This window comes from Galeopterus variegatus, unplaced genomic scaffold, assembly GCF_000696425.1.
Source record: "Galeopterus variegatus unplaced genomic scaffold, G_variegatus-3.0.2 Scaffold669, whole genome shotgun sequence".
Lineage (NCBI taxonomy): Eukaryota > Metazoa > Chordata > Mammalia > Dermoptera > Cynocephalidae > Galeopterus > Galeopterus variegatus.
Genome location: NW_007726780.1, coordinates 432933 through 443437, shown reverse-complemented (window position 1 = coordinate 443437; position 10505 = coordinate 432933). Strand labels below are relative to the sequence as shown.

Below are 10505 nucleotides of genomic sequence, written 5' to 3'. Positions count from 1 at the left end.
CGGAACGTGAGGCGGGGGAGAAGCCCGAAGCAAAAGAAATGGAGTCGGGGTTTGGCGCGCGCATCAGGTGGCGGAGGGGGCCTCAGACAGAGCTCGGCAAAGCCAAGGCTCTCCCCGCGGGTCGGTCTGCAAGGAGCAACGCGGGTGCCGAGGCGGGCTGCGCGCTGCAACGCGGGTAGCTAGAGGGTGGCGCGGAGAGGGCGTGAGGCTGGGGCAGGGGCCATCGCAGGTAGATCTGAGGGGTGGGCTCGGCTGTGCGGCGCGGGAGGCAGAGGCCGGCTGGGGGAGGGCAGGCAGGAGCCGCAGGCTACGTGGGGGGCCTGAGGCTGGCTGGGCCTCCTGACCAGGGCCGGGCGCCTAGGTGGCAGCGGGGGGGCAGGGCTGGGAGGCTCCGCCCCGCCCGGCCCCGCCTCCTCGCCTGGCCCCGCCTCCTCCCCGGGCAAGTCCGGGTCCGCCGCCGAGCCCCGCGCGCCACTAGCTCGCGGAGAGGGAGGAGAGAGCAGCGAGTTCCGGAGCTCTTCCTAGCCCGCCCCAACCTTTGCTCCAGAGATCATGGCTGCCGAGGATGTGGTGGCGACGGGCGCCGACCCGAGCGAGCTGGAAGGCGCCGGGTTGCTGCATGAGATTTTCACGTCGCCGCTCAACCTGCTGCTGCTTGGCCTCTGCATCTTTCTGCTCTACAAGATAGTGCGCGGGGACCAGCCGGCGGCCAGCAGCGACAGCGACGACGACGAGCCACCCCCGCTTCCCCGCCTCAAGCGGCGCGACTTCACCCCCGCCGAGCTGCGGCGCTTCGACGGTGTCCAGGACCCGCGCATACTCATGGCCATCAACGGCAAGGTGTTCGACGTGACCAAAGGCCGCAAGTTCTACGGGCCCGGTACGGCGGCCGGCGAGGGGGCGCGCAGACAATAGAAGGGGGCCCTGGCACGGGGCTGGGCCGGGGAGAGGCGATGGGGGAGGGGGCGCCCCCGAGGGGAGAGAGGAATGGCGGCGAGCCAGGAAGAGCGGGCAGACGGAGAGCCGGGCGGCTCCCAGGCGGGCACGGGACAAGAGGCGCTCGAGAGGGGCTGCGGGCCGCGCTGCCAGCGCTGGGATGGGGTGGAGGAAGAAGGCTGAGCTGCTTAAACCGGGGGTGGGTGGGACCGCGAGGCTCGAAGGGGGGCACATCGGAGCGCAGGGTTTGGGGGAGTTTTCGAAGGTCGCAGGAGGGACTGGTGTCGGGTTCGAGAATGGGAAATGAGGGTATCTCGAGGGAGGTATGGGGGGAGGAGGGAGGTCCAGACTGGGAGAAGATGCGAAGGCCGATGACGCCAGGGGCAGCCATGGTGGAATGTTGTGAGGGTGTGGGAGAAAACAAGCGGAGATGGGACTAGCAGCAGGTAGAAGCATTGCGCCTGATGGACAGTGAGGTGTGTGTTCACGCGCGCGTGCGTGTTCAGTGTATGTGGCTTGCCGAGAGTGTGTGCGTTAGCAGCAGGTAGAAGCATTGTGCCTGGTGGATAGTGAGGGGTGTGTGTGCACGCGCTCGCGGTGTGTGCGTGTTGCGTGTATGTGGTTTGCCAGGGGTGTGTGTGCGCGTGCGTGTGCATGTGCGCGCACGCTTGGAATGTGACATGTGCCCGCATGCTTGGAATGTGACATGTGCCAGGTATGTGTGTGGCATGTGTTTAGTTCGTGTGCTGTGTGTGGCGGACGGGGAAAGGCTGGAAGGTGGACATGGAAAGGCTGGAAGGTAGACCTGGGGAGCTCCGTAGGAGGAAGAGGGAGGAATACGGGCTGAATGTGGTAGACAATGGTAATGTGGCAAGCTCATACGGTAATAAGGTATTTAGTCTATAGCAGGAGAGAAAGGACTAGAAGCCCAAACAAATTTAAAATGGAGGGAGGGAGAAGTGGGAGGATCCCGAGAAACAAAAGGGGTAAGGCTATGAAGGCTGCTGGGTGGGGGGATTTCAGGAAAAGCCAACCAGAGGGGAAATGAGGGATGGATGACTGCTGAGCTGTTGGAGGGGGCAGGCTTGAAGGGTTCCTCCGAGACGAGGTTTTCCCAAACCTGGTTGCTTATCTGAATCACCTGATGCACTTGAGGAAAAATACAGAGTCCCGGCCTAACTGCCATAAGCACAGAGGAGTCTCTGGGGAAGGTTCCAGAATCAGCATTTTAACACGCTACCCCAGGCAAGTATGGGAAGCACCCAGGTTTGGAAAGTCCTGCTTTATAGAATGGTTGGAGAGGAGGAAGAAGAGATTTTACTCCTCCAGTGTGGACTTCTCTAAACACAGGGAGCCTAATGGGCATCCACATCGACAGTGCTCTCTCCCCCACTGGTCTGAGAGAGAGACGGAAGAGTGCAGAAGGCAGTAAAGGGATCATACCCATTTGTTCGTTTTACTCTCCCAATCCAACTAATCAAAATCAGATGTCTTAAGGTTCTTAAGGAGCTCAACCGCGTAGTTTTTCCTTGTGGACATTTTAGAATAACCTACTTTCTGTAGGCATATAACTGTCAAAATAATTTGAAAACCACACTTGTGTTATTGTTCCTTAGTAGGAGCACACCTAGAGGCATTGGCAATAAACATAGTCATCTAAATACCTGTTATTACTGAGCTAAATCATAAAGTAGTCAAAACATGTGCATGGGGCATCATCATGTGATTTTAGTTTGCAAAGTCATTGAGAGGAATGTTGGCCTGTGCACAGAGCACACCCCCTGCGTTCTTGTCCTGTCCAGGTCACTGACCAGCCCTGTGACCTTGTACAAAGCATCGTTCTCTCTGGGCCTTAGTTTTCCACCTGAAAAATGGTAAGGATGGCCCACTGTGAGATCTCTTAAGTCTCTGCGCTGCACTATCATTCCGTGAGCCCATGAATACATGACACCATTATGGCGGAAATAATACTTCTGGTTGTGAAGGATTCCTAAAAAATTATTCATTTGAGTGCCTATCCTATTAATCTATGCAAGGCACTGTTGTAGGTGCTGGGAATTTAGCAGGGAGCAAAACAGACATAAATCTCTGCTCAGGGAGCTTACATTCTAGTGAATATACATTGTGGTGAATAATATGTATTCTCCAAAGATGTTTAAGGCTCCCCCTAGATCTTGTTTAAGTATTCTGAGAGGTTTGCTAGGTAAAGATCCACTTTACCAATCCAATGACCATAATTTCTGAGATGGCAAAGTCCAAACCAGTACCATTTGCCTATTTTCAAGCACTAGGTGCTATCATTTCCATTAGAGGTTTACATTTGTGAAAAATGTATGCAGTTTTTTAATTGTCTCTAGTGGAAATTGCAGCATTTAATAATGATTTAAAACAGTTGTTTTTGGAATCTTTTTCGCTTTAAAAATTGGTCATAAATTTCATCTAATTTGTAAAAAGTTTCTTGGTGGATTGAGGTTTCAGGTGACCAGGCCATGCTGAAACTTAATCCATTCTCGTACTTGGTATAGTGGTTACCTACAAACTTTTTAATGTCAGGGTTACTATTCAATCTACCTTTGGGGAAACAACACATTGTTTAAAGTACACTGGTTTCTTTTCATCTACTTGTACAATATTTAAGTAAGTCTAAACATCCACTTTAAGTACCTACAGAATGACTCACTGCTGTCTTAGACAAGAGTTTAATATAATGCATATAATAACATTCTAGGTTTTATAGAAAATTATTTTGGGGTATTGGTTCAGCCTTTTTTCCTTAAAAATTGCAGTATTTTCACAGTCTTCTCTTCAAGCTCAGATTGATGAAGAAAACAGAATGATAAAGCTGATCTGTTATCTCATATTTATTGACAGTGAAGGTTATGTAACATGGGGATAGATTTTTGAATCACTGATACTCTTATAAAATGGTTTCTCCTGCAGATGCTGTGAGTTAATGTTTAATTGAGTCTCACAACCAAAGATCTCTATAACATACCTTTGACTCATTAAAACATATCAGAATACCTTCATAAGAAAATGTTTTCATCTACACATTAGTGCTTATTGTCTTAAGAAACTATAACTCTCACTGGTGTAGCCCAAGTGCTAGAACAGAATCAGTCTCTGGGTTCAATGTCCTAAAGTTGAATTCTAACCTATGAACTCAGTATTATCTTGGATCATCCCCCACCTTCCCCAGGAGATTGCCCTTTATGCCTTTTTTATCAGCTATTTGGAAATCATGGGAGATTGATGAAAATTTAAAGCACTTTAATTTAGTTTTAGTTGTTTAAAAGTTTAATGACATCAGGTCTTTCAGTGTCCGCTATATAATGATCAAAGTATCAATGTCACTTATGCTTTCCAAATGGAATTTGATATTCAAAAAGGGGGCTTTCTGGGTTGGTGGGTAAGGAAGCCATTTTCTATGCATGAACCACAGAGAAATTTACTGTCTAATAAAGAATTGGTCTTTGGTTTTGTTTTGTTTTTAAAGAGGGGCCGTATGGGGTCTTTGCCGGAAGAGACGCATCCCGGGGCCTTGCCACATTTTGCCTGGATAAGGAAGCCCTGAAGGATGAGTATGATGACCTTTCTGACCTCACTGCTGCCCAGCAGGAGACCCTGAGTGACTGGGACTCTCAGTTCACTTGTAAGCATTTTTAAAATTGTGCCTGGATCAAATTTCTACCAGTACTGGGGATTCATGGCAGGACAATAGTTATTACTAAGCAGCCTGAAACTTGGGTGCATTTTGATAGGCTCCTGAATCTTAGAGGGATCAAGTTCATGGCTTTAAGCAATTGCAGCAGTGCTGAGTCACTTGCTATGATTGCATACCAATTCTTAGCTAGTTCTCTATGGAAGCTTGGGTATCTGTTTTTGATTTTTAATTTTTGAGAGGTTTGCATAGATTCCACACTAGGATTTGGTGATTGGTGTGTAGGGGGAAAAGACATCTTGGCTACAGAAAGAGGGGTTTTCATAAGCCCTCTCTTGTGGAGTTTGCTGTTTAAAAGCAGCCCACATCTCTGTTGAAGAATGGGAGATTTGTATTCTGGAAAACAGCTTCTCTTTGAGTCTAATTGAGCCTAACTATAGGCCTCATCTACAAATGATGCTTATAATCTTCCCAGCAACAATGATGTCTGCATTTTTTAAAAAAAAAAAAGGAGATGCTTTTCTGGCTTATGCTATGCGCTGAGGTCTTTGGGGGAAAGTAGTAATGAGGGGTTAAGTTCAGTTTTTGAGAATTCAGGAACTGGCTTCTCTCAAACCTAAGTGTTCAGTGATCACTTCAACAATATTTTATTGCCAAGAATTTGAGTAATAATCTCTCCCAGCTTTTATGAAACAGTATATAAAGACCATAACCATTTCTTTGAGGAACATTTTTCATTTAAAATGTGGTTTTCTATTTGCTTTCTCTATAATCAGTTAGATATTATATGCTTTTTTGGCTATATCCAACTGTTTTCTCTGAAAATAATGCTGACTTCAGAGAGAGTTCTGGGTTAATAATTAGTCAGAGGTGGTTCTACCTTTGAGTTTAGATCTCAGGCAGATAATTATACCTTACAAGTCTAGAGGCAAGTCGCTACTTTGAAAACATAATTCAGCTACCTAACATAGTCCCTAATTTTTTGCATCTTAAAGATGCCTTTGTAACAATAGTCTTCTATATGAAACCCATGAGTTATAATTTATAACATACAAAGCTCTATTTTCTAGGGCTTGCCTTTATCAGTGGGAGAAAAAATGTGATTTTTTTTCCACCTTACACTAAGGCTGGCCCCAAATACTGTTGTGACACCTCAGCTATACTCAAAGCCAGTGTGAATTCCCCTTAAGGCAGGTATTGCAGGCGCCACCCAGCTTTTATTTGTCTTGCACAGTTACAAGCACCCTAGGGACCTTTATGCTATGTTCAAATAGGGAAGTTCCCGTTGTTCCCAATGATTATTTCACACAAAAGCAGCTCTGAGTAGCTGGTTAGACAGGTTCATTACTCTTCTAGTTCCTACCTGTATTCAGAAGGAGGAGACCTGGACCTCTTGGCTTCCGACGTTGAGATGATTGACCCTGCATTAGTTTGGCTGCAATAATGTGGTGGTTTGCTGGCTTCTGCCTTCTTTGGCATTCTCCTTCCCTCTTAAAAATCTGTTTTCTCCAACATCTCCCCTTTTCTCCTGGCTTCCTCACTACTTTCTTTAACTACCTGTAAGTTTTTCCCCAAACTGGGAAAAATATTCTGTCTCCTGCTATCCTCTCCATCCACTTGATTATTATCCGTTCCCTTTACTGTCAAACTTCTAGTAAATTGTCCCTAACCACTTCCTTTCCTTTCTGTATCTCCTTCCTCTCTGTAATATGGCTTCTATCCCCACCATTGGATTGAACTCTTTCTCAAAGGCTTCCAGGAGCCTGCTTCTTGCTGATTGTAACTTCACTTCTCTAGTCCTTGTTGTGGATCTCCGTATGTGCCAGAGTGGCTCCCTCTGCAGAATACCATTTTGGTCCATGGGATCTCATTTCCACTTCATTAACTCATGTTTCTGGTTTTCATTCAAAGTATCTCATATTCTTCCCTTTTCATTCCCATGGACACCACCCTACTCCTAGCTCTATGTCCTTTGTATCTAGATCTGCACAGTAGCCTCCTGGTTGCCCTGCTGCTAGTCTCTCCTTACTTAAATATGCCCTGTACACCAAGTGATAATATTGTTGCTGAAGCACTATTTTACCATGTCACTCCACTCATAAACCTTCAGTGCCCTTTGCCACCTATATGATAAGTCCAGAGTCTTCAGGCTGGCTTTTCAGATCTTTCATATTTTCCCACACTACTTCGCCAACCTTATGTACTACTACGTCCAGATGCCAACTCTACTCCTGCCAACTTGTTCTCTTTATTGCTTCCCAGATATATTCACTCTCACCTATATGCCTTTGTACATGGTGTTTTCATTTTCTGGAAATCCCTCTCTCTCCAAATCGTTTTATACATTTTTCCAAAACATATCCTTCTTCCATAAAGTGTTTTGCAATCCTTCTAGGTAACTCATCACAAGCTCTTGCTCTTCAAAACAACTCCCTACCCACAAACAGTTTATTTTGACATCACCTTGCACACTTATTGCCAGATATTGCTATTTGTCTTATATTTCTGTCTTCAGAACAAAACCCTAATTCCCTGTTGGCAAGGACTGTGGTATAAACCACCTTTGTGTCCTTTAAGAAGCCCAACACGTTGCTGAGTATATTGTAGGCCTATAATGCATTAAAATGAAATGTGGTTGTGATTTTTAATAAAGCATGAGAATGACCATTTGTGTTTTCTTCTCCACCTCCAGTCAAGTATCATCACGTGGGTAAACTGCTGAGGGAAGGGGAGGAGCCCACTGTCTACTCAGATGATGAAGAACCAAAAGATGAGAATGCTCGGAAAAATGATTAAAGTGTTCAGTGGAAGCATATCTATTTTTGTATTTTGCAGAATCATTTGTAACATTCCAGTCTGTCTTTAAAACATGGTGATTTCAATATTTAGAAAAGTTTTCAACTTGCAGTAAATTTTTTAATTATCACTGGTGACACTGATAAAATTAACTTCTGTCTTAGAATGCATGATGTTTATGTGTCACAAATCCAGAAAGTGAACTGCAGTGCTGTAATAGAAATGCTAATACTGTTTTTCTTCTATCTGTAGTTAGTACAGGCTGAATTTAAATTTGTTTTTCCTGAGAGACACGTAAGATTTGGGTATTTCCCAAACAGATAAACAGGTTAAATGTGCACCAAGAACAAAGGATCACCTTTCAGTCATGATGTTCTATAAAGGTAGCAAATCCCTTTTTTCCTCAATTGACTTAACTGCATTTCTGTTTTATCTACCTCTAAAGCAAATCTGCAGTGTTCCAAAGGCTTACGTATTGATCAAAGAGAGCTGTCCAGTAACAAAATGAAACCTCAGAGTTGGGCTCAGTTGGGAAAAACATATTTACTGTGTTTCTGGACTGTCTTGTTCTTGCCCTCATGTGGGCGCTCAGACACCCTGACAAACACAGCAATCTATGGTTAGGATTAAAACAGGATCTGAACATTCAGAAGAAAGCTTTGGAAAAAAATAGCTGGCTTGCCTAAAAACCTAAGTATATGAAGAAGATTGTAGGGTTATCTTTCCAGTCCCCATGTTCATGGTGGGGCATTAGTTATTTGGTTATTTTACACAATTTGAAATGATAGAGGGCATACAGAACAGGAACTGGTGTTTGCTTTCCTAAGAGCCTCCGCACACACCTGCGAAGAGTGAGGAAACAGTACACGTTGCTAGCAGAGTGGTTTTTAAAGTGTATTCATAAGGTAGCAGTTATTTTGTTGTTACAAAACTATAGCCACTGCAAAAGTAGTAGTCAAGTGTCTAGGTCTTTGATATTGCTCTTTTGGTTAACACTAAAACTTAGCTTAAGTAGACTATACAGTTGTGTGAATTTGTAAAAGTATTATAGGAACTAGTGAGGTTTCAAACTCTTGTAATTGTAGTTAAATAGTCATTGTATTTTCCTGTGAACTGTGTTTAATGGTTTTACCTCAAATCAAAAAACAAGATGAAGTGCTTTGGTCAGTTAATAAAATGGTTTTACCCAGTATGGTGTGGTGGCTTGTTTTAATTTTTTAAAAAATCTTATTCTAAGGAATCAGATTCAATCATTTCACATTAGCTTAAAATTTAGTTTCACTTTTGAGCACAGAGTTTCTGTATTCCAAAAGAAACAAGTAAAGGGGCAGAACTTCATAGAGACTTCACACCACAAACTAAATACCAGCTTGTCCTGTTACGAAATCGTGCATCAGACTGCTTTTTTATGACTTGTCAAATTCTGCCTCTTTAAGTCAGAACTTTGCAACCGGTGAGAGACAGGCCTCCACCTCAAAAGTCTATAGCAAGGTTAACAAGGGGTAATGTTATCGAAGGCGTTGTCATTACCAAGTGCTATGGAAGGGTTTTGTTGTTTTTGTTTCAATGTATTGTCTGACCAGGAGAGTATCAGGAGTCTTTATAGTAGCAAAGTAAATTTACCTCATGTCAAAAGAAGGATAACATTTGCATATGCAGTTGGTTGTATAAACATGGATGACCTATTAGTCCATGAATGTTAGTGTTTTGTCATTTTAATGTTGAAATTGGCAGTTTTCTTACAAGAGATGCATTCCCCAAACCAAAGAGAGCTCACAGTTTTCCATCTTTCTATGTTATCGAATCACATTGCATGTATTTTTTTATTTTTTATTTTTATTTTATTTTTTAAAAGATGACCGGTAAGGGGATCTTAACCCTTGACGTGGTGTTGTCAGCACTACGCTCTCCCAATTGAGCTAACCAGCCATCCCTATATAGGGATCTGAACCTATGGCCCTGGTGCTATCAGCACTACACTCTCCCAAGTGAGCCACAGACCAGCCCTAATTTCTCTCTCTCTCTCTCTTTTTTTTTTGGTTACTTGTGCTTTAGGTTTTATACCTAAGAAACCATTGCCTAACCCAGGGTCACCAAGATTTACTCCTGTGTTCTTTTAAGAATTTTATAGTTTTAGCTCTTACATTTAGTGCTATGTCCCATTTTGAGTTTTTTTTTTTTTTTTCCTTTTTGTCTTTTTTCATGTCCGGCAACGGATCGCAACCCTCAGTGTCGCACCCGTACCGGACTGGGACCGGCAACGGGATCGCAACCCTCGGTGCTGCGCCCGCACCTCGCTCAGCCAGTGAGCGGGAACCGGTCTGTATGCCAGGCAACCTGCCATGCCTTATGCTTTGGAGAAATACTGGGGAGAGAAGTTGGGCCACCTTTGCAGTCCGAGATCTCATTTAAATGTGAATATTAGGCTACTCATTTTACAAAGTTAAACAGGCTTGTCTGATGCCAACAGGAAAACATCCAAAGCTGAATCAACATTGTTGATTACATGTAAAGGGGTATTACTATAAGGCAGGACTTTGATCTAACAACGTCTCAAGTCCAGCTAGCATATACATAATCCATGTTATGTAAAAGGTGCCATTCAAGAAGATGAGGGAGTGGTTGTTAGAATCACCACAGGTCTGGTGGCAGGGAGGGGGGTGTCAGGTTAACATCTGTTGGCTTCCCGCTGTCATCCTACCAGCTGCAGAGACACTTTGTCCTCAGTCCCAGCAGCGCTCACTACATGTTTTCAGTATCTGCCTATCTAGCTTCTCTGAATGATGTAATATCCACCTCACCTCAGATGGCCAAATTTATGCAAATCCAAGATTCAGAACAAGCATCCATACATTCCTTGCTGTTTCAGAAAGAGCTCTTTGAATCCATCAAAGACTCAGCTCTAAAGTCCCCAGATTTTACTGTAAGGTCCGGTCTGCCTTTGTTATATAATACTGAGAGGTACTTTGCTGTATATTTCATGTGAAAATACAGTTAACTCCTGAATGGTCAAAAATTGATTATTGAGGCCCCTAGCTTCTTCTAGACTCAATCCGACACCCACAGTTATTTTTGGATATTGTAAAACTAACATTTCTACCCAGTGCTGAAG

At 44.2% G+C, this 10505-nt stretch overlaps 1 protein-coding gene across 1 annotated transcript; it reads left to right on the top strand.

Annotated features, from left to right (window-relative positions):
• Nucleotides 1–434: 434 nt before the first annotated feature.
• On the top strand, nucleotides 435–8585 carry PGRMC1 (progesterone receptor membrane component 1). Its single transcript, XM_008571235.1, has 3 exons — nucleotides 435–880; nucleotides 4433–4588; nucleotides 7290–8585. Exons 1-3 carry the CDS (start codon nucleotides 553–555, stop codon nucleotides 7391–7393), a joined length of 588 nt encoding a protein of 195 aa, XP_008569457.1. The 5' UTR covers nucleotides 435–552; the 3' UTR covers nucleotides 7394–8585.
• The last annotated feature ends 1920 nt before the right edge of the window (nucleotides 8586–10505 follow it).

What these genes read in the sequence shown, in the direction of transcription:
- PGRMC1 (XM_008571235.1), top strand. Translation starts at nt 553, where the DNA reads ATGGCTGCCGAGGATGTGGTGGCGACGGGCGCCGACCCGAGCGAGCTG. An exon ending in CCGCAAGTTCTACGGGCCCG is followed by an intron (nt 881 to 4,432) that starts GTACGGCGGCCG and finishes TTGTTTTTAAAG; the next exon opens with AGGGGCCGTATGGGGTCTTT. An exon ending in CTGGGACTCTCAGTTCACTT is followed by an intron (nt 4,589 to 7,289) that starts GTAAGCATTTTT and finishes CTCCACCTCCAG; the next exon opens with TCAAGTATCATCACGTGGGT.